Source organism: Lipotes vexillifer, unplaced genomic scaffold (genome assembly GCF_000442215.2).
Source record: "Lipotes vexillifer unplaced genomic scaffold, Lipotes_vexillifer_v1.1 scaffold187, whole genome shotgun sequence".
Taxonomy (NCBI): Eukaryota; Metazoa; Chordata; class Mammalia; order Artiodactyla; family Lipotidae; genus Lipotes; species Lipotes vexillifer.
Window position 1 is genome coordinate 55,882 of NW_006782213.1, and position 23,891 is coordinate 79,772.

Sequence of the window (23,891 nt, forward strand, 5' to 3'; positions counted from 1 at the left end):
TACTTTTATCTTTTAACCTTCCTATTAGTTTTGTACATGGCTGATTTACTACCTTTACTGTATATTTGCCTTTACCAATGAACATTTTCCTTTTGTAACTTTCATGTTTTTAGTTGTGACTTTTTTTGCTTAGAGAAGTCTCTTTAACTTGTAAAGTTGGATTGATGGTGTGGAACTCTTAGTTTTTGCTTCTTTGTAAAACTTTTCATTTTTCCATTAAATCTGAATGAAAGACTTGCCAAGTAGAGTATTCTTGGTTGTAGGTTTTTCCCTTTCATCATTTGAAATAGGTCATGCTATTCCTTCTGGCCTGCAGAATTTCTGCTGAAAAGCCAGCTGATAGCCTTATGGGAGTTCCCTTGTCTGTAACCTGTTGCTTTTCCCTTGCTACTTTTAATATTCTCTCTTTATCTTTCATTTTTGCCATTTGAATTACAATGTGTCTTAGTGTTTTCCTCTTTGGATTGATCCTGTTTCGGACTCTACGTTTCCTGGACTTGGATGTCTCTTTCTTTTCCCAAGTTAGGGAAGCTTTCAGATGTTATACCTTCATATATGTTCTCTGCCTCTTTCTCTCTCTCTTCTCCTTCTGGAACCCCTATAATGTGAATATTAGTATACTTCATGTTTTCTCAGAAGTCTCTTAAACTGTCCTCATTTCTTTTTTTTTGTTTCTTTTTTCTGTTCAGTTTCAGTGATTTACACTTTCTCACTCTGTTCATCCATTCTTCTCTAAGCTCTTTGGTCATCTTTATAATCATTATCTTGAACATTTCATTACGTAGACTGCCTCTCTCCACTTCACTTAGTTCTAGGGTTTTATCTTATTCCTTCATTTGAAACATATTCCTCTGTTGCCTCATTTTGCCTAATTTGATGATTTTATTTTTATGTCTCTGGTAGGTTGGTTATGTTTCCTGACCTTTGATAAGTATTTTTTTGTAGGAGACATAACTATGCATCCCAGCAACACACTCCCCTCTGATTACCAGTGTTATATGCTCTAGGGTTGTCTCCTATGAGGGTTGTGTGGCTCCTTCTGTTGTGGCAGGCTGACAACTATGGGCAGTTTGGTAAGCATGGCTGGCCCTACATCCAGTTGGTTGCCAGGCCCTGCCTTGTGCAGAGGCTCCCAGCTGCTGGTTGGTGAGGCTGGGTCATGGGGTGGCTGTCTGTGGAAACCTGGGGAGTCCTGGGGCTGGCACTGGCTCAGTTGTGGGCAGAGCCAGGTTCTGGGGTGGGTGGTTGCAGGGCTGGGGTTCCTGGATCTAGTGTCATCCTGCTGATGGGTGTGGCCAGTTCTTGACATGGCTGGCTGTGGGTTCTGGGGTGTCCCAAAGCTGGTGCTGAACTGATGGTGAGTGGGGCTATGGCCCAGTGGGTCCTGGGGCTGTTACAAGCCTGCTGTTGTGTTGGCTGTGTCCTGACAAGACAGGGGGCAGGGCTGCAGTGGTCTTGGGGCTGGTGTCCAAACACTGGTATGTAGGTTCAGGGTCCAGGAGATCCTAGGGTTGGTGTCCACCGATCAGTGTGTGAAGCTGGGTCCTGGGGCTATGCTGGCTCACTGGCAGACAGAACATAGTACTGGGGTCTCTGACTTCAGGGCCCAGGGTTTCCAGAGCTGATGTTAGACTTCTTGTGGGTGGGGCCAGCTGTGGGGTATGCATTGTCCCAAAGCTTGTGTCAGCTCTCTGGTAAGAGTGGCCAGATCCTGGGGTGGCTGATTGAGAGGTCCAAGGTGTTGGCCTGTGTTGGCCTGCTGGTTGGAAGGACTGGGGCCCAATGAGCTCTGGGGCTGGCACCAGCTTCCTGGTGTATTACTAGGCTCTGACAAGCCAGGGGTAGGGCTCTGATGATCTCAGAACTGCTTTCTGCCTGCTAGTGGGTGGGTGGGGCCCAGGGGGCTCTGTGCCTAGTGCTTGCCGCCTGGTAGGTGAAGCTAGGTCCCAAGGTTTCTGGCTGTAGAGCCCTGGGGGTCCCAGTTCTGGTGCCTACACACTGGTGTGTGGAGCAGTGTCCTGGGCCTTCTGGTGGACAAGGCCATGTCCAGGAATGGCTGGGGGCTTAGTGGATGTTAAGACAGCCTGTAATTGGTGGGTGGGGCTGTATCCTCACCCAGCTAGTTGCTGGGCCTGAGGCGTGCCAGTACTGGTGCCTACAGGCTGGTGGGTGGGGGCAGGGCAGTGTCCCAAGGGAAAATAGCTAAAGGGAGTCTTCCAAATGGCACTTGGCTGCATCAGTGTCCACATGGTAGAGCAGCTCCCCAAAATAGCTGCCACCAGTGACTATGTCCCTAGAGTGAGCTGCAGTTGCCTCCTGCCTCTCCAGGAGACTCCAAAATTAGTGGGTGCTTCTGTGAATTGAGCTTTTATCACTTAATGTGCCCTGTACTTTCCTACCTTTGTTCCTGCTTTTTCTTTTACCTTTTCTGATATCTTCTGTACAAATTCTTTTTCAGAGTCCAAATCAACTGCCACCTTTTCCTAGGAATCTTGCTTCTTCTTCCAGTCAGAACTGACATTTCTGTTTCCTTAACAACAAAGACCCTCTTGTTTCTGTTCTGTCAAAGCACTAATAAATCCACTTTGAGTACATGTGAATCAATGAAGTTATGATTCCATTAATGAAAAGACTCAAACATTTATTAAACTCCCATCCACCAAAGGCTGGTCCTGCGATATTCATTCATGCTTTTTGCCTAGGTTTGCCTCTTCCCAACACTTTTTCTGTATACAGCTGCTAGGGGGAATCTGCTCTGGAACATGTAACTCCCCCACCAACAAAACTATTCAATGACTCCTTCTTGCCTGCAGAGGAAGTTAAGTGCTTGGTGCCACATTTCTTGTCTTCTGGCACCTGTCTCATCTTACCTGTTGCTATCTTTACCCTGTACTTGAATTTTCCTAAACAAAAAATTACATACAGTTCCATGAACATGCCTTAGTTTACACAGGTGGACTCTCAGCTTAGAACACCCTCCATTCAACTTCTCACCAAGCTCTTCTTCTTCATGGAGACACTGTTTCCTCATTTAGCCATCTCTACTCCACCTACCCCGACAAACAGAGCCTCCCTGTGCTGTCTCTGCTCTGGATGGGATAGAAAGTGTCCACCGTCTCCCAGCTTCCCCAAGTTCAGCTATTTTAGGCTCTCACACTGGAAACTATTATGGAGACTGGTCCAACCCTAAGGTTATGTGGAACTGTGGTGCCCTCTACTGCTTTCCAGAACTATAACTACTTTGCTTTCTGTCATTCAATACAAGGGAAAATGCTAAAGGAACAAATGGGAATTCAGCTGATAGACCATTATTTTTCAGGGCAAACATTGAATTCCATATTAAAACAAACATTATGAAATGGTAATATATAGTCTTCTAAAATGTGAATTTCTATAAGGCTATGATATGCCTTATTATTTCACTATCCTTTCAGGTCCATCTGACCTAAGGCTCTGTTATATGTTCATAAATATGGAGAGACTGGGTTACCATTTCATCTCAGGGAGAAGGTAAATATTTAAGCCAAATGCTTAAATACAATTTTAAAGATTAGCTCTTAGTAAACATAGTTCCATATGTTCAATAATATGTACTGAAATTAAACTAATAGGAAAAACATGGAAATTTAAAAAATAATTCATCAAAAGAACATAAATTATCCTACAGTTGATTTCATTGATTAAAATAATATTGTTAAAAATTAGTATCTGTAATTCTTACTAATCCAAAATAATCCCTGGTTTATCTACATTTTTGCAAAAATTACTGAATGACTTTGGTAATCTCTAAAGCTTTAAATTTACTAATTATTTGAACTCTTTGATTTGCCTTATCCTGGGAAAAGAGTAGCTGTCACTGGTATCTCCAAACCTAGAATTCTAACACTTAGTAGAGTAAATTATATTGATTCTGATTGTTTTTAATTTAATGATTTTGAATGTCAATGAACTTTATCTTAGTGATATGACTTTTGAGAAATTATAAAATAAAGAAATGCCTGTGTTCAATTTATTCATTTTAGAATCAGAAAAGCCTTTCAAATGAGCATCTTACCTAATTTATATTTCATACAGAACCACTAGAATCTGAGTTATTTAATACTGTGACTAACTGTATATTCAGAATAACACTTCCTTATATTTGCAACATTTATGTATTTTTATGTCCTGTTCCTTAAATATATTTACAAGTTGTTATTTTTGGAAAATCTTAGAATTTTTGGAAAGTGCAAAAGTGCCAGCAGTTAGCTTAGATTTGGAATACATGGCATTAAACATAACTGAAGAACAGAGTGACTTCACACACTGAAAGATTAAAGATATTTTCTGGGGGAGAGTTAGAAATTTGCCTTTCTCACAATTATTCTGTTAAAAATGATTGTAAACAATTCAGTGTCACAAAAGATGTGGAAATAATAGTACACTGCCCATCATGTTCTTGCTGGTTTTACTTTAAATCTTGAACATCTCCCCCTGGGTGTTCTCATAGCCAAGAGGCAGCCGCCTCCTGAGAAAACCAGATGCTGCCATATTAAAACCAGGACTGTGCTTGCTTTTGCACCCCTATTCCGCCCAGGCGTCATTAGTGCCAGCCTCCCCTCTTGGAGTGGGCACACTGCGACAGAGACAGACACGATCCCAATAATGAAATCTCACATGTGCGTGGGTGCAGGAGGCAGTGCCCTGCACCAGTGTCCGCGCCCCAGACCCGTTCTCAGGTCTGCAGACCCCAGGGTCCCTTGCTACTGACAAGGCGGCTTCTTGTCCAGAAAGGGAACTTCCTAAAACGCCCAAATGTATAACTGCAATTAGGTAAGTGTTTAATTCTAATTAATCCAATTTTACTCTGACTTTCCTTCCCGTAGCGATGAATTACAGATATTAAAAAGTAGCCTCACAAGCTAGCTTCTTTCTAAAGCGAGGAGCAGATGCGGACACAGGCATGCGTGGAGAACAGCGGGAAGACTGAGGCCAGGCCAGTAAGGTGCTCAGGGCTGGCCCTGGAACAGGAAAGCTCTCAGAGAAACGGCCTCCGGCGGCTGCCTGCTGACACGCCCTTTGCATCTCAGCTCTGAAAAGAGGGACCGGTGCTTATTACAGGAGGCATCGATATTCTCCCGCAGGCTACCAAGAAACTTCATCGGAAATATGGCCTATCCCAAACCTGGCCCAGCCGCGGGCCCGGAGCCCTCCCCCTCCGCTGAGCCGGCCCGAGGCGAGGGCGCATTTTGTGAGAGTCTGGCGGCCTCTACCGGAGCGCCTCTGCAGAGGAACGTTCCCCAAAGCCGGAGACGACATGTGGCGCTCGGGCGAGGTGAGAGCGAGCGCGCGATTGCACTACGGACGCGGGGGGGTGGGGGGCGGAATCGCTGCAGCAGGGCAGAGCGCGGCCTCGGTCGCGGAGCGGAGGCGCAGGGCGGCGGCGGGAGCGCGGGGGGCACCGGAGGCTTTCGGCCCGGGAGGACTGGGGAAGTTCGCGCTGGCGCCATGGGGCGGTGACGCCTCACTGGCCTTCCGCTCCTGCCAGCCGGTTGAGAGCGGGCGGAGGAGGAGGAGGATGCACCCTCGCCGACGGCTTGCCTTCCCGGGCCGGCGCGCAGGGTAAGCCCGGGCGCGCGGGACCGGGGAAGTGGGGTAAGAAGCTGCGGGCGAGATCGAGAGGACGGGCGGCCCCGGCTCAGTCCGCACCCCTATCCTCGGGGCTGCCTGGCTTGGAAAGGCAGGTGGAGACAGGCGGGGAGCCACGGGCGGCCGGGAGCGCAAACTTTCCCCCGGCGACTGCGGAAGCATAGCCAGCGCGGGAGGTCAGGGGGGTCCAGAGTGGCGCAGCCCCGCGGGACGGGGCACCAGGGTTCAGTGCCCACGGGCTCGCCGGTAGGAATTGGGGCGTGGGGCATCCGCCGCCGTCACTGGAGCCGACGGGCGAGATCGCCCATCCGGAGGGCCCCGTCGGCCCCAGGCCTTCGAGGCGCGCAGCGCCCAGGAGCTTCCTGCAGGGTGGGCGCCGGCTCGGCGGCGGGGGGCGCGGCGGGTCGCGCAGGCTGCTCGAGACCGGGGGACACCAAGCCGGCACTAAACCGCGCGCTCCTCTCCGAGAAAGAAAGCGCCGCCCGGCAGGACGCTCCGCTCGGACCCCGGGCAGGAGCCGGGCAGGTCTGCTGGGGCCAGAAGCTAGCCGGGGAGGGTCGGCGAGCGTTTGGCGCTGGGCGCACCGCTGCGGACCGGGCAGGAGGCCGACCCTGCCGAGCCGCGGGCACCAAGACGGCGGAGGCTTAGCATCCGCAGTGCCGCCCCCGCGCCCACCAGCTCCCGCGAGCCCCCGCCGCGGTCCTGGGACAGTGGGAGCGCAGCCTCTCTTTGGGGGGTCCCGGCTCCGGGCTGAGGGCAGCAGGAGGCGCCGCCCCGGTTTCCCGCATGCAGCGCCGCCTGCTCGCCGCTGGGACTCTGGCCCGGGTTTGGCGACAAGCCCCAGGACGCGCCCAGGAGACCCCCGCCCTGCCTTTCTCCACTCGAGGGCCTTGGATTCTGAGGTGGAAGTACCTGTTGTGTGTTTCCCTTTTCCGGAGTTGGCCTGGGGTCGCCTCGGGAAAATGTTTCTTTTGAACACGCAGTGCTCCTATAGGATGTGCATCTATTTGCGTTATGCGCATATTGAGAAATATATGCCTTCGCTAAGGTTAGTTGCAGAGCCCAGGGATTGTGCCTGCTTGGATTTCAAATGCATTAATTAGGGCCCAGCACAGAGCCCAGAGCCAAGAGACTTTCCCAAATACAGTGATTATTAAGTTCTTCAGTCATGGGGACAGATTGCTGAGAAAGTGGCAACCTCCCTTATAAGCAGTTCTTATATTATCGTGATCTTGTAGAAGACCTGTTTCTTAAATGTGCCTTTTCCCCCCTCTTTTCACATACTTTCTCTCAGCACCTTGCAGAACAAGGAGTAGCTTGCTGACTTTGAACGCGTGGCAAATATTTCAGAAAGGTAAAAGTATTCCACTTGTGGATTTGACAGATGCAAAATACAGTTAGATAACTTCAGGCATTGAATCTAATAATAGGACTAATGGGTCATTTGATAACATGGTAAAAATAAAACAAAGTATTTGAGGCATGGGAAAAAATAAATTAGGGGAATGATTCTGCACCTTGAATAAAAGTGAAAATTAAGCCTACTGTAATTTCTTTTTATGCCCCAATAAAAAGGCCAGTGAACACAGATAACTCCTGATGTGGAGCCGTGGTGCACAAGGACAGCCAGGCTCCTTTTTTTCTGAACTGTGTGTGTTAGCAGTGTGATTTGATTCCAGGAACTGCGTCACAGAAACATTCATGTTTATATATTTTTCCCCCTTTCAGCTTCAAGATCAAGGTTGAGAAAGGAACAGTTATTCTTCCAAATTCATCTGCTTCAGCTATTATTCTTATTGGGAATGGACAATGGAATGTTCTCTAGCTTTATCATGATCAAAAACCTCCTTCTGTTTTGTATTTCCATGAACTTAGCCAGTCACTTTGGGTAAGTTATCATCTATGCTTTGATTTTACGATTTTCGGGGCACAAGTCCCTTTCAGAAACTTTGCTGAGCAGTATATTAGCAAACCCTCACTGGCCACCTTTGCAGTCCCACACCATTGAACTTGTTGTAAATAAATAAAAGAGTCCTTGCCCTACCCCACACTTTATTCCTGAGCAAGGCACTTGGAATAAAGACACTTTATTCCTTTATTCCAAGTGTGGAGTCTCTGAAGTGAGTCAGAGAAAAAAGGCAGATTATGTTTTCAAAAGTGGAAGAAGATGGTTTCAGAGTCGGCTGTGTTTCCTCCCACTCAGGTTAAAGCACAATTCAGAAGTTGACCTGCATAAAGGACATTTATTGCTTGTTAGACAAGGCAATGATCAGCATTCTGATTGCCCTCCTTGGTGCCATTATGCAAAGGAATTTGCCGTTAAATCCAGGCCCACACTAGGCTGCACTCACAAGGACTTGCAGTGGTCCTGGCTTGAGCCATAGGCCTTGAACTGTGGCCATCTGAATGCAGAGGCAGATACCAGAAACTACATGTGCCTGAAGATCTGCAGGACACCCAGGCATTTGGCATTATCAATTCCTTTCCTCTTCTTCCCCAAATTGTTCTGGCTGATCAAAAGGATTGCCACTTGAAGTTGGTGGAGTATAATTAAGAAGTCAAATTTTAGGACAAAAGTTGCCAAGCACCCCTTCTGTGAAAATCAGCTGTGGAGGTTGCACTTGTGTGAAACATGGAGGGATCTTCAGGGCACAGTGAATCTGCAACAGATCCCTACTAGTTGGCAGGAAGGAGGACCCTTCCAAGTCCATGACCTTCTCTCTTTGTCCTCTGGACATTATCTGTTCTTTTGACATTCCCAGGTGTGTATAGAGGAGGAAATAGAGAGAGAGAGAGAGAGGCTTGTGACCATCCCCAGGTGTGTGGCTGGTACATGACGGCAGTGGGGCTGTGTACCAGGTCCGTCAGGGACTAGTCCAGCCCTCAGCACCGTGAGGAATTTGCACACTAACCATGCCTATAGGACGTGCCTCTTAGCCATGCAGGGTATTCCCTTGGGAAAGAGCATTAGTTGTTATTCTTGCCTTGCTGCTTGTCTTGAGTGGTTATTTCCCTACCTGTGCCTTTGGTTTCCTTATCTGTTCAGTGAATGTCTTCCTTTCCAAGGGCTCTCCCTGCAGCTAAACCTTATAGGATTTAACCATGATGTTCCTACATATCTCTGCATGAGAAGTGTGTTTAGAAGTGAAATCATACACAATATTTAAATTTCCAAGTTAATACATAAGGTAGTTAATTTGCTTACTATATATATCGCATATATTTAGCAGTATTTCAGAGGTAAGAAATAGGCTAGGTTTGAGAACATGTATTTTTTCCTAAAATTTTGGTCAGATATATTTTTGTTAATCTGCATTCTGTAGTCACGAAGGTATTATACTCTGGTGGATGAAAGTCTGAAATATGAAGGAATGTGCATACCGAGTTTAGCCATTAGAAGCAGCTATACTTTATTTCTTATTTAATTTGATGGCTTTCTGAGGTCATCTTCAAAACAGAGATATATCTATTAGTTTCTGGAAGCTAATACAGAACAAGTGGTAGAATACCCCTCAGTCTCCCTAGAGAATTAGCTGTTGGATAAGTTTTGAATCTGTTAGATATAAGGTCAATAGTCCATCCCAAAACGATACCTACTGACTGCAGAAAATGCGTGAGACACAGAATAGTATGTGAAAAAGAAAAACATCCTTAATTCCACCACACAGAAACATTCTTCATATTTTGGTGTGTTTTCTTCCCCTTGATTCTATGCCTAGTTTTATACAGTTGGGATCATACTGTGCCTTCAGTTTTGTGTTTTTGTGCTTTCTTCATGCCAATACTTTGTTACTACAAACTCTGAAATGTATGATTTAAAATGGATGAATATTATTACAGTGCATAAATGCTTCATCATAGGCTACTTTCCTAATTTGGGGTGTTTACATTGTTTCCGATTGTGCTGTTATTGCATTTTCCTACAGTGAACATATTTGGCTTACAATTGTTTTAAGTATTTGAGATCATTTCTATTAGAAGATCTTCCTGTAAGTGGGATTTTACGTCAGCTCTCCTGAGTACTTTTAGCTCTTGGTCCTACATGTCCAGTTGCTTCTGAGGACCAGGATCTGCAGCAAAGCAGGAAGCCCAGCAGGGTGTGGTTTTCAACAGAAGACATCTTGACATCTGGGGGCACAAGTCCCTATTTATTTCCCTTCTTATACAAGGCTCCTTTCACTTGCTTATTACTATAAATGAACTTAATAATAATTTTGTCAAATTGCAAAGAAAGTTTCAGAACACTTATTTGGCTTAAAATCTTGACAAAATAATAGCTATCACAATATGGAGTGCCTATTTGTTATGTTGTCTGTTTTAGATAAACCCTAGGAGGAGCCTTATGAGCTAAGCATTATTAGCCCTGTCTTATGGTCAGAAAGGCAAGAGAAAAGGATGGCTAACTGGGGAAGTTCACCAAGCCGGTCATGCTGGAGTTCTGTCCTCAGCCCTCCTCAGAGTGAACCTGCTTGGTGGTCCCCTCTTGATTTCACGTGGTTTGCAGGGAAGGTCTAAGTCAGACTGATCTATAGAGGAAGGAGACATAATTTTGAAAGGTATTCTCTGCATTGGAGTAGAGAGAGTTTTCTGTTCTGAAATTACAGGAAAAAAAGAGTTTGGGTAAGCTCTGTTATTTCCCACAAAGAAAGAGTTTATGTGATTTTGTTCTAAAGAAAGGTGAACGGGGAAGCATGTAAGGCCTTAATTTGAACATTGTGGGACAAGAGAAATGCTGATGCCTGTAAATACATAAAGGAAACCAGACAACTTGTGGAGGGTTAGGAGGGTGACAGGAAACCAGTCAGGGAGCAGAAGGAAAGAGGCAAGTACACGTGTGCTTTTGTGCAGTACAAAGTTATACCCAGTATTTGTGAAAAGCATGTGGATTTGGCAATCAGGAAATTTATAAATGTGATAAGTAAAATGTATTTTACTGTGATTATATAAGATAATGTGAAATTGCTTTGAAAATATATGAGTCTCATTTCTTCTCCTTATTCTCTCTTTTATTTTCTAAATTTGATCAGAGCCACCAGTAGCTCATTTTCAGTAGCCTTTGTAATTCTTCTGTTAGTTTTAAGTTATATAACAGAACATGAGTCAAGTGTATAACAGAACAGAGGCCTATTTGACTGTCAGCCTTATGCAATGTCACATTTAGAGACATGGTTTAATTTGAGGCATTATAATTATTTTAAATGAGACCAGTAATCAAATGTACATGGTTAAAAAAAAAAACTAGCACAGAAACAATAACAATATCTGAATCAATGTAATGTCAAAATACATAATATTAAATTTAATCTGGAATTAGTTTATCATCATTTGAAAAATCACACTTTATCAGACATGATTGACCAGTGATAATTGTAAGATAAATCTGAGGATTATCAACTCAATGATAAGGTAAAATCTGATTCCATTCATCTAATAGTATTAAATATTTTTTAGAGGTTTATCTATTGGAAAATTAAAAATGCATTAGAATTTTATCACATGGGAGCTACAATTCAAATAGATTTTGGAAAACAGTATTTTATAATTGGCAATTATAGGCAGATTCTTGCAGAAGTAGCTTAAGAACAGGAACAGATAAGGTTCTTCTTTATCTGTCTACACAAGTGTGCTAACCAGGACCTTTGGTTTCATGAAGAGGGCTTTTTCATGCACGTTCTCAAGGACAGTTCTCTTCTTTTAACAAGTAGAAAGTATACTCTCTCTGAGTCATTTAAATACTCACAATGTCTTTTGAAATGGCAAGTTCTCTCTTGTGAATCCCCAGATGGCAAGTTCTTCTTGCCTGTAGCTGCTGGTTCACAAGACCCAGGAAAAAAGTCATCGTAACAAATGTAAAAACACAGAGAAGTGCTGTGAAGCAGTTAGGACACACACAGGTGAGGGGGCGTCTAAGTGGAGGCTGCAGAGATGGCCAGAGATCTCACATTATAGTAAACATTTTAGGTGACTAAGATCCTGCTACAGAGTAATGCCCAATATTTTTTAAGGCACCAAAAGAAAATACTTCCAAATTACACACTTTGTAGAAGAAACTCTTAGCAGGTTTATCATGCCAACAGGCAGTGAGCTAAGACAAAGCTTAGAAGGACAGTCAGCCAGAGTCGACCCAGCCAACCCTGTCTGGCCATCAGCTCCAAGATGAGTCACTGGCTTGGTTCAAGGGGAGAAGGAGAATGTGGGCTTTTGGATTTTTATAAAGGTGCAATTGCATAACATGCATATTTTAATTGGTGTGAAATTTCAAAGGAAAATATTAGAATCAAAAGTAGAAAAATCTTATCATAGAACTATGGTGGCAGCAAAAATAATTATCAGTGTTTACATGAGTATTTCTCCTTCATTTCCAGAATGCATTTTCATAAAAACGTACTGTTTGGAGCTTCCCCGGTGGCGCATTTGTTGAGAGTCCGCCTGCCGATGCAGGGGACACGGGTTCATGCCCCGGTCTGGGAGGATCCCACATGCCGCAGAGCGGCTGGGCCCGTGAGCCATGGCCGCTGAGCCTGCGCGTCCAGAGCCTGTGCTCCGCAACGGGAGAGGCCACAGCAGTGGGAAAAAAAAGTAGTTTAATTTTCACAAAACCCTCATTTTTTAGGTGAAAAGAGTTCAGGTGATAGAACACAGAGAAACATGTCTAAGTTTCATTATTGGAAAGTAGAAAAGTCAGGATCCATCTCTAGGCTCAGGGCCTGGGCTAGCACCCTCCATGCAGGACCTTTTCCAGAATGTCTGGATATTTAAGGTGCAACGAAAAGGGATAGAATGGGGGGAAATCTATACTTTGAAATGTCCTCACCTAGAACTCAAATAACACTGCTCTAAAGATAGCTGGTTTATTGCAGCCTGAATAAAATCAAATACAAAATATGTACTATGAAATATAATGTTATAGAGAGGGAACCATATTATAGGAAAATTAAGATACACTATGAAACTGGCTTTAGCAGTTCATTGAAAATTCTGTTTTATTTGTATTTATTTAACAATTTATTTCAAGGTCAAAAGGCAAACCTAAAAATAAATGAAACCCAGGACAAGTTCATTTTCAGTTTTAACAACAACAGATAAATTTGGGCCATCACTCTATAATCAATTTGGTTCCTATTTCAGGGATGTAGGTGTCATTTTGACAGAGGACAGTGAAGCTGCTCTGTGTGGCAGCAGAATTACTAAGCCTGCCTGCAACTCAGTTTCCTAATCTCCAGGTGGAGTTAATAATGGATCCTATGTCACAGGGTGATGCGAAGGATAAATTGCTGAATGAGTGCTAAATGCTGAAACATGGCCAGGTAGGAAGGGAGTGCTAAGTCCAGGCTAGCTATCCTGGGTGTTATGACCAGGAGACCCTGAGGTTTACTAGACCCATGGGGTGGGCACAGCAAAGTCATGTCAGCAGAGTCTCCCTTGCCATTTGAGGGAGCACATTCACAGTCACAGGTTCTGGGGATCAGCATGTGGGCATCCTGCAGTATGGTGCCCTGTGGCTGCATCAGTGTTTATTGAGTCCTTCCTACATGCCAGGCAGTGTTCTAGGTGCTGAGACTCTGTGGTGGGCAGGGTAGAGCATGCCTTCCAGGAGGACTCCTTCTAGTGTGCAGTAAACACGTACTTATTGGTTGGGTCACAAGGATTGCTGAGAAGAGTGATCAGAGTAAGAGGTAGTGAGTGTGCTAGAGAGAAGTGCTCAAGCAGATGTCTAAAGAAAGTGAGCATGTGAGCAGTGCCCTTCATGGAGATGATTGGACAGGTGAGAGAAGCAGCAGATGCAGGATGATGAGGAAGCAGTGTGAGGAAGGGGAAGGTTGGTGGGAGGCAGGACCAGAGAAGCATTTGGGAGGGTCAGATCATGAAGGACCTTGTAGGCCACGCTAGGTAGTATCAGGATGAGCAGTTGGCTGTTGAAGAGTGAAATATGAGCCCATTGAGATGGGCTGACTTTGGCTGCCGAGTGGAGAATACACTAAGAGTCTAAGGTGGGCAGGCTTAGTAAAGGAGGAACCAGGGAGGAAGTTAAGAGGCAAATGCAACGACCCAGGGGAGGGGCATTTCGGTCAGCAGGGTCTGTTGATGGGCTGATGTGAACGTGAAAGAAGAGGAGTCAGGGATGATCTCCCCAGTGCTTGACCTGAAAACGTGATGGGTTCAATTGGCTGTTGTTGAGCTGGTGGGGACAGTAGGAGAAGAGGCTGTAGAAAATCATGAGTGCAGTCTTGGATCTGTGAGACGCTTAGTAGATATCCAAGTGGCCAGGCAGGCCGTTGGACATACAGGTCCGGAGTCTGAGAGAAAGAGATTGGGGATGGAGACATGAACTTGAGAGAAACATTTAAACCCATTAGATTGAATGAGATCAATCAGACATTGAGTGTAGACTGAAAAAGGGTCCCTGGACAGCCCTGGAACATGTCAGTGTTTAAGGTCAGGAAGGTAAGAAGCGGGCAAGCAAGACTGAGGAGAAGAGGCCAGTGAAGATAAGAAGAAGAAAGAGAGTCATGTCCTGTGACTGAGTGGAGAAGTGTTGTAAGAAGGGGACCGTGGTCAGCTGAGGGCTGAGACTGGACCTTTGGGTTTGGCAGTGTGGAGGAGTGGCCAGAAGAGAGCTTTCACTGGGAGGCAGTTGGGCAAAGCCCGAGTGGAGTGGGGCAAGAGAAGGGCAGAGAGACAGCAGAGACCTTTGAGCAGAAAACTCCAGTGAGTTTTGATGAGAAGAGAGGCTAAGGATGGAACAATAGCTGGGATGGGATATAGGGTGAATGAAAGACTTTTTAAAGACCTGATGTAATTACTGATAGGAATGGTTGGGGGGAGGGAGACCCGTGTGTGATAAGCACCAGTATGATTCACGTGCTTTATAATCATATATGTGGGGCACCCAGTGTGGCTGGGGGGAGGGAAGGGGCTGAGTCTAGGGAAGTGGGCAGAGTCAGATGAAGGAGGTGTGGCCTGCAAGACCAGGACCTGGGTTGCACCTTGCAGTTTGTAGGATTCTGAACCAGGCTGCAGTGGTTGGGGACAGGAGTGGAGCGTCTACATGGAGGGTGGCAGGCAGAGGTAGGGTGGACTTAAGCACTGTCTAGGGAGCTGACAGGCAGGACCAGGGGCACCTTTGACAGGGGTGCCATCTAAGAGTTCTGGCATAATGTTTTATGGCCATGACTTTATCCACATAAAGCACACATGTCAATCCATGTTTTCCACCATAAGAGGGAACAACTCTTATTTGGAAACTTGGGGTTGACTTTCATGTCTGGCTATATCGACCATGTTTTTTTTTTTTTTAATTTTACATATTTTTTAACATGGCTAACTAAAGTGGCGTGCAATGGAAATTTGAAGAAAACATCACAAAACCGTGCCATTTAGAGGTACTTATTTAGTGAGCTTAAAGTAACAAGCAAATAAACTGAAGATACATTTATCAGAAGAATACTGAAGAATACTGAAGAAAAAATGCAGAAAGAAATGCAATTCAAGAAAACAGATAAGCTGCTGCTTAAAAGCAATTCTGTTCCAGTCCCAAAGTAAGTTCACATTAAAGCTGGTCTGCAGATGCAATTACCTATCCTATTTTATGGAAATCAAAAAATGGCTGTCAGCATAAGCAGAGATAACATCACAAGAAATGTGTCACACATTGCCATCAATAGCACCATTTGTGGTATGGGACAAAAGATTTTTCTTCTGCAGAAATGATGACATGAACTTGAACTTGAACTTGAACCCTTTACTGAAATAAGGAGACCTCATCAGGCATCACTTGGTAAAATGAAGCACCTTTAAAGATGGACTCTACCTCATAGTGTTATTATTACTAGTAGAGATTGTAATACTGATAGAAAAGATACATTGGGGTAAAATTTCCTCAAAAAGAAAGACTCTTAGATTTGACTACTAGTACAACTCTTTGCTCACTCCTCTTTCAGAGTAATGCATGGATTCTACTGCAGGTTTCACCCTGTGTTCTTAACTGATTTTGGAGACAGTTCTCTTGGGATCTCTGCCCTGCTGTATTCAGACTCCTCCCTCCCCATTCCTCCCCGACTCCCCGTCAGAAACCCTGCTGATGGCCTCATCCATCCTGCCTCTACCCCCTGCCATCACCTGAGCAATGGGTCTCTACGCCTCCAGTCTTTCCTCTTCTAAGTCCATCATCCCCAAGGTGCCCGGGAGCCACAAGGAAAGAAAATGCCCCTGTTAAGATGCTCTGAGTTTCCCACCACCTTCAGGCTAGATCCTAGAGGTGGAGCTTTACACATGAATGCGCCATGATTTGAGCCACACACGTGGCTCTTCTCACCAGAGTTCAACGTACCCTCTGCAAATGTCAGTATTTCTTTTCTTTTTAAAATTTTTTATTGGAGTATAGTTGATTTACAATGTTGTGTTAGTTTCTGCTGTACAGCCAAGTGAATCTGTTATACATATGCATATATCCACACTCTTTTTTAGATTCTCTTCCCATATATGTCACTACAGAGTATTGAGTAGAGTTCCCTGTGCTATACAGTAGGCCCTTATTACCTATTCTATATATAGTAGTGTGTATATGTCAATCCCAACCTCCCAATTTATGCCTCCCCCCCCCTTGGTAACCATAGTTTGTTTTCTACATCTGGAACTCTAGTTTTGTTTTGTAACTAAGTTCATTTGTACCACTTTTTTAGATTCCTCATATAATATTCCTCATATGATATTTGTCTTTCTCTGTCTGACTTCACTCAGTGAGACAATCTCTAGCTCCATCCATGCAACGTACCCTCTGCAAATGTCAGTATTTCTTTTCTTTTTAAAATTTTTTATTGGAGTATAGTTGATTTACAATGTTGTGTTAGTTTCTGCTGTACAACAAAGTGAATCAGTTATAAATATACGTATATCCACTCTTTTAGATTCTTTTCCCATATAGTTCATTACAGAGTATTGAGTAGAGTTCCCTGTTTTATACAGTAGATCCTTATTAGTTATCTGTTTTATATATAATAATGTGTATATGTCAATACCAATCTCCCAGTTTTTAGTGCCACTGCTCACAACCCCTTCCTTTGGCTTGAGACCTGATCTTCATGCTTGAAAGCTTAGGTCTGCTTTCCTCTTCTCTGACCCCATACAAAGCTTGATCCCTCCCCTTTAGGTACATAGAATGCTCTGCATATTGCAAAGATTCCTGCACCAACCATGTTCTACAGAAATCCTCTGGGAACATGGCCTATTCTTTTAGATGCAGTCATGTTCCCTAGGTTGGGGATGCCACCTTTCTCATTGACACCACCAGTCCTCACCACAATACCAAGCACATGGCTGATGTCCACAATACCTTTGTTGAGCTGAGCTGCTGGGATAAGCACTGGGCCCAACCCGACAGCCTCTCTGAAGACGTGACAGAGAAGAGACACTCTCTGGGGTCATTTGAAGTCACTCTGGCAGTTGGCTCACCTTTCTGTTTCCAATCTAGACAGGCTTAGAACAGTACCCCTCCCCCATGGCTGCACATGAAGATCACTTGGGGACATTATAAAATACCAGTGCCCATTCCTCCTGGGTGAATTAAAGCCGAGTCTCTAGGGCCTAGAAACCCCTAGAAACCCGGAAGAGGCTAATGCAGAAGTCACAGAATCAAACGCCTTGAAGAGACCAGATGTAAGACCATGGGGACAGGTGGGAAATTTGCACAATTGCTAGAGTTGACCCTTTCTAAAGTCATTTACATTTATTGTTCTGAAAACTCTGCTGGTGAAATAAACCCATTAGTGGACCACGTTTCATGGCTATCTGTTCCCCACTCCACCTCATCAGAAATCTCTGAAAGACCCAGAACCTCAAGCCTGGCAGGGGCCACTCATAGCGTTTTAGGAAGCCCTTCCACCCCCTGAGCATCTTGTTCCACCCGTATCACTGCCCATGTCACAACCACCACCTTCCTTCCTCAGTCTGGAATATGGGGCTCAGAGTTCAAGCTTAGGGATCGAGTCCTTGTGCCTTTTGTATAGACCTGTACCTGAGTAGGAAGATATAAAAAATGAGGGTGTTTTAACATGTGTGGTTAGGTCTACATTTCCTTGATGATCCCTTTTCTGGAACATCAATCTGAAAATATTGCAACTGTTTCATAAACTAAATGTGACATGTGTTTGTAGAAAACTGGCAGTAACTATAAGGAAATAGTTCATATTTTCAGAGAACCTAGTTCATTAATCCTGATACTGAAGGGGAAATCACCAAATTTTTCAAGCATTTCTATTTTATCTAAGGTCATTCTCATAAAAAATGGATCTAGTCTCAGCTCACAAAATCTGCTCCCCCTGAGATCAGAACCTTCAGCTTATCCTGGTAGCAGCTGTGTACTCACAGCTTACCTGAGGGCCAGCAGAGCTCTTTGGTTTTACTCAGAACAGTGAAGATGCAAGCTGGAGCCTGCTTTCTGTACCTTAGAGGGCTGAGGGCATCTTGTGTTTCCACCTGGAGGACTCGTGGATTTGCTCACTGCGTGGAATTGCTCACCGAAGGCACAGCCCACTCTTTGTGTGTTCTTTTGTTTTCCTAGCCCAAATGGAGCAAAGCAAGCTGAAGTCACTCTGTATATTAGAAGCAGTCTGTAAAGATTATACAACTTGATATGCATGAGCAAGTTCACCAGACCTCTCTGAGAGTCTCCTGTATGCTGGCACATCATTTGCCTTCAGTGGTAAGGGAAGGGCCTTCCTCTCTGTAGCAGTGAAGGCAGTGCATTTTGTAACAATGAGCTGCAGATGAATGGTTTTTGAGGAGGATCTATGGACTGAGGAGGACTTCCCAGTTGTTCATGAGGGGAACCTCTACTCCTGCCCCGACAGGCATTTTCAGGACTTTTTTTAGAAACCGTTTCCTACCTCCTAGGGCCTACCTTCAGTAAAAATAGAGAAGAAATCACTGCAAATCCCCAGCTATGGGCTCTCTAAAAAAAAAAAAAAGTCCACAGATAAATAGAAGAAGCAGTTACAGTAAAAGATGGCAGACATTGAAATTCCTGCAAGAAAAGTGTAATTATGTGTAAATGAGTGTAGATATATTTGAACTCTTTTTAAAATTTTGGCCAAAAAGTGGAAGAAGAGCTTTGGAAGTCTTAGACATTGCGTGCTATCCCATTGCTTTTGGCAATGATTTGGGTATTTGTGAAGCAGGATTCAGAGCCATGTGGAATGGTGTTTGTCTGAGTCAGTGGTGGAGCAGTGTACCGGAGTGTCCAGGAGGCAGTTCTTCTGGAGACAGGCACTGGGACTGCATGGTCTGTGGGCATCTCCATGGTCTCTATCTCCGGGCAGTCAAGGCTATTTAAAGCAAATATAATTTAAGAACACTTTCACAACTGATGTAATAGTTTTTAAAAATGTTCTTGAAACATTAAAGTATGCTTTTTCTCTTTTTTTTCTCATTGTGACTTTATTTTACATTTTTTATTGAGATATAATTGATATATAACATTGTGTACGTTTAGGATGTGTTGATTTGATACATTTATATATTGTAATATGATCACCACCTTAGCATTAGCTGACACCTGTATCATGTCACATAATTATCATTTCCTTTTTGTGATGGAAACACTTAAGATCTAGCCTCTTAGTAACTTTGAAGTTTATAACACAGTATTGTTAATTATAATTACTATGCTGTGCATTAGATCCCCAGAACTTATTTACCTTCTAGTTTCAGGTTTGTAATCTTAAATAACATCTCCTCAATTCCATCACCCCCAGCCCCTGGTTACTACCATTCTACTCTGTTTCTACGAGTTGGCTTTTTTAGATTCCACATACAAGTGATAAGCCTTTTCTACTAGTGTGCATGCTCTTATCTCTCTTCTAAAGAGCCAATGGGGACCTTCCAAAAACTGGACACTTGGACCAAGCCCAGAATTGAATAACCAAACTGGTGAGAGTTATGAGCACCATTGGAAGTGGACATTGAGGTCAGATTTAGTTTGAGCAATAGTTGTTCAACTGGGCGTGTGCACAGACTTTCTTTCGTAAACTTGAAGGACAGTGTTATACCCCTTCGTCCTGACGTTAGGTCTTCAAGGCTGAGTGCTTTGTCATTCTAAAGTGTGAAACTACAATAGATGTCAGATAAAAGGGAATTCAATATTTTTAAATACTAAGTCACAGAGTAAAAAAAGTATGTGTCTGTGGACTCCATACTAACAGGACTGAATTTTAGGTTGTTAGAGCTTCAACAATATGCATTTTAATGGTGATGGGAAAATTAGATCCAAAGAACTTTATAGTGTCTCATTCAAAAGGGAGTCACTTTAGGCCATTAGAGAGTTGATCTGTTTAGATGCAGTCAGTGAAAATGACCAATTTTTGAGAAGTGGGTGGGGCAGGTACACATCAGTGCTGCCCTCAGATCCACCTGCTGATGGCAGAGCTCAGCGTCAATTCCAGCCACTTCACGGAAGAGAAAGCGCATGAGCACAGTGGGGCCCCACAATCAGGCACTACAGGGAGGTCCCCGGAGCCCTCTGTTCTTCTCCCAAGTACCAAGGGTGGGGACTTCTCGGGACCACAGCTGGCTCTCAGCTGGGTTGAGTTCCCCTTGAAGCCAAGCCAGATGTGCAGGTCAGGTTCTTGGTAATAACACATATCTTGCTATTTGCACTTCTGAAAAAGCAGCAATGGATGCCTGAGGTGGAACCCATGATATTCAGGTGTGTTACCATCTTCTAGACTTGTGACTTTCTTTCCCTCCAGATAACTTCGTTGGTTTGCCCAAATATGCTCAGGGCCATTTCTCATTTCCAGCTGCTCCATCAACATACACTTTTGAGGCCTGGATAACTTCACTGAATTGTACAAACTAGACTGTTCTTCCTGTGAACCTCCTAGAAGGTTCTGCCCATCTTCTCAGGGTTTTATCGTAAATTGACATGTTGGGTCACACAGAACACTGTGCTCCCTGAGGCTCTGCTCTGAGGCGACATCACGTAAAGCCAGGGTTTTCAGCCTGGGCTTCACAATTCCTGCTCCCTGCATCCTGTGCTTTGGCTGGAGCCGAGTGTGCTGGCAGCTGGCAGTGCTGATGGTACAGAAGCCCACAGACTCTGTCGTCCCTTCACCATATGCTCCAGTCCTAGCATAATGCTCATAGCACAAATGCTCCCAATTAAGGATCCAGGGAAATTTGGGCACACCAATCTTAATTTCAAATTGGATAAAGTTTTTAATGTCCCCCCGACACCCCATAGCCCATTGCAGTTGACTCACTAACAAAATGAAGACTCAGTTTTTCTGTGTTTAAACCAAACTTCTGAAATACCCTGTGAGTGGGTTAGACTCTGCTAGTCCATGTGCAGTGACTAATATGTCTTAAAAATGGCTACAGTATTGACACAAACAGCTCTTCAGAATCTGGGAGGGATGGATTTTGAGCATCATGTAAGGTTGATGGGCGAACAGCCCAGAGCCAGCATTCTCTGGCTGGCTATTCAAGAATTAGGGTTATTCAAGATATTCAAGAATAAGGCTTATGTATGCAAAACAATAACCTGGGTAGTAAAGAGATCATTCTCAGATGCCCTCCCTTCAAGACAAGTCACCATATTATTTCCTGGTTTCTATACTTTGAGAAGAATTTGTAAGAAATAATTAATACAAGTTTGAACTCTTTCTTTTGTTTCTCCATTAAAAAGCTTTTCACAAATGCCAACCAGTTCTGTAAAAGATGAAACCAATGACAACATCACAATATTCACCAGGATCTTGGATGGGCTCCTGGATGGCTACGACAACAGACTGAGGCCTGGGCTCGGAGGTTGGTGTATGCTCCTTGGCTGAGGCCCTCGAGGCCCAAGGGAAATTTTTGCTTAAACCCAGCTCATGTTTCCTGTGGTTCAAACAATTCCTCAGAGCTTCCCTGCTAGGAGTTTGAATTGGTGGTGTTGCTAAGGCTTCTGCATGTTATCATTTTCCAGATGCAAGAAGCCAAGGGAAGTGGTCTCCCTGCAAACTCCCTTTTCTTCCCAGATAATGGTAAGGCCATTCTGGTCCACTTAAGGAGGAACCACTTCTTAGGTGTTACTGAAGCGGAGGTTACCTTATGTTAGGAAATACTTTATAATCAATGTCATACCCTCCCATCTATGCGAGTCCTTTTCAGAAATCCACTATTCAGTGCAAGTGCTCATCACACCATGGCATGTTACAGGTTTAATTTTTCACTAGAGCCATAATCACAGTTTTTACTTTGACTCTATAAAGTTGATAAAACTAAATGGATAGTAAAATATGCTTTCAGGGTACAACTGGCTTAATTTTGTGCTGAGAATCATGTGCCGTTTCAGGCATGTGTGGTGCCCTTGGCTCTAACCGATTTAGATGTGGTACATTTGAACCTGCTCCATTAGGTAAGGAGGGACCTTCTAGCAAATACATTCCCAGAGGAATATGTTTAGTCCTTCTCCATTATTTGCATTTTTAGCAGGGACATTTACTTAGAGCATGATTTGACATTCTCTGCCTTTTTGGCAAGACAAGTCCACACAGGCTCCTTGACACCGTTTTACTCCACCCTGAGTTATGTCCCTCTGAATTGTGAGCTGGGGCCCTGGTGAGGAACCTGTGTCTGTGTTTCAGAGCGTATCACTCAGGTGAGAACAGACATCTACGTCACCAGCTTCGGCCCGGTGTCTGACACAGAAATGGTAGGTGCGAGGCGCGGCCCCACCCAGACCACTCTAAACCCTGAAGGCACTGGCCCAGGGCCTCCTCTCCTTGAGTTGTCACCTGGTTGCCTCCCTTTGCACTAGGAATACACCATAGACGTGTTTTTCCGACAAAGCTGGAAAGACGAAAGGCTTCGGTTTAAAGGGCCCATGCAGCGCCTGCCTCTCAACAACCTCCTTGCCAGCAAAATCTGGACTCCAGACACCTTCTTCCACAATGGGAAGAAGTCCATCGCCCACAACATGACCACGCCCAACAAGCTGCTGCGGCTGGAGGATGATGGCACTCTGCTCTACACCATGCGGTGAGCATGCTGAGTCGTGCCCTGGGCTGCTGGGCAGGGGTGGGGGTGGGTGGGGCCGAGAGGAGATGGGCTGGTTTGAGGATTCTGTCATGTGTGTGATGGGTATTTTTTACCTTTTGACCTACCTATACTGATGTCCATGTAGCTTATTTCTTTGGGCTACTATGGGTTCATAGTATTTATCTATATTTGTTTTTTGATTCAAGATCAAGGGCATCTTTGTTGTTTTTTTTTCTGGCTGTGCTGGGTCTTTGTTGCTGCACGTTGGCTTTCTCTAGTTGCCATGAGTGGGGCTACTCTTCGTTGTGGTGCACAGGCTTCTCATTGTTGTGGCCTCTCTTGTTGCAGAGCCCGGGCTCTAGGTTCTTGGGCTTCAGTAGTTGTAGCATGCAGGATCAGTAGATGAAGTGTGCAGGCTCAGCAGTTGCAGCTCGCGGGCTCTAGAGAGCGGGCTCAGTAGTTCTGGCCCACCAGCTTAGTTGCCCTGCAGCAGGTGGGATCTTCCTGGACCAGGAATCGAACCCCTGTCCCCTGCATTGGCAGGCAGATTCTTAACCAATGCACCACCAGGAAAGTACAGATCAAGGGCATCTTTGGAAGAGTGACCCAGATAATGTAAGTTAGGGAAATTTTATTTTAAAAATCTAAGGAGAACACTTTTTTGTTGCAATTGTGCAACGCTTTTGACATTTTAAAAGTCTGTTTCTTGTATGGTTTGATAACATTTCAAATGCTGAGGTTAAAATTTAGTATTTCTCATTTAAAATGATCATTAGTCATTTTTTTAAAAAATTCTGAATTATTCATTGCATCTGAGTAAATCAATAAATTGACCAGTCAGAGAGAGTCCTTTATAGCTTTTCAGGTTCCGTGGTGGGCCTAAGTAGACTTTAGAAAATATTTTTTAAATTAACAAAAAAGAAAGAAAAAAAGCACTAAAGTCAAGTTAAAAAAAAAGCACATGCATTTATGTAGCTGTTATTGGAATTTCTCTATCTTAGTTACAATTCTTCACAATAAACTTTATATTTAAAAGAATAATCATAGTGGAAAGTAATATTGATACAGTCATCTTCAGAGGCTGCATGTCCTAACATAATTTTGAGGAATGCTTTGGCACATTGTGTCCCAAACCTATTTGACAACAGGTCTCGATTTATAACAACCCAATAAGGATTCTGATCAGTGATCTGTGTACACACCTTGGCATTTTGTTCCAGTCCTCACTCTTCCCTTTTCCCTAC

The 23,891-nt window shown here is 44.3% G+C and overlaps 1 protein-coding gene across 3 annotated transcripts in view; it reads left to right on the forward strand.

Annotated features, from left to right (window-relative positions):
* Positions 1-5,172: 5,172 nt before the first annotated feature.
* The window catches only part of GABRA5 (gamma-aminobutyric acid type A receptor subunit alpha5), a 104,338-nt gene continuing 85,619 nt past the window's right edge, over positions 5,173-23,891 (forward strand). Inside the window, exons 1-6 of one of the 3 annotated variants that reach the window (XM_007455040.1) lie at positions 5,173-5,314; positions 6,923-6,982; positions 7,357-7,516; positions 21,311-21,432; positions 22,254-22,321; positions 22,427-22,647. In XM_007455040.1, the coding sequence (XP_007455102.1) occupies positions 7,431-7,516; positions 21,311-21,432; positions 22,254-22,321; positions 22,427-22,647 (497 nt within the window). In that variant the 5' untranslated portion in view covers positions 5,173-5,314; positions 6,923-6,982; positions 7,357-7,430. Of the gene's footprint in view, positions 5,315-5,353; positions 5,602-6,922; positions 6,983-7,356; positions 7,517-21,310; positions 21,433-22,253; positions 22,322-22,426; positions 22,648-23,891 lie in introns of those variants that run through there. The other 2 variants (XM_007455041.1, XM_007455042.1) reach the window with 2 other exon arrangements.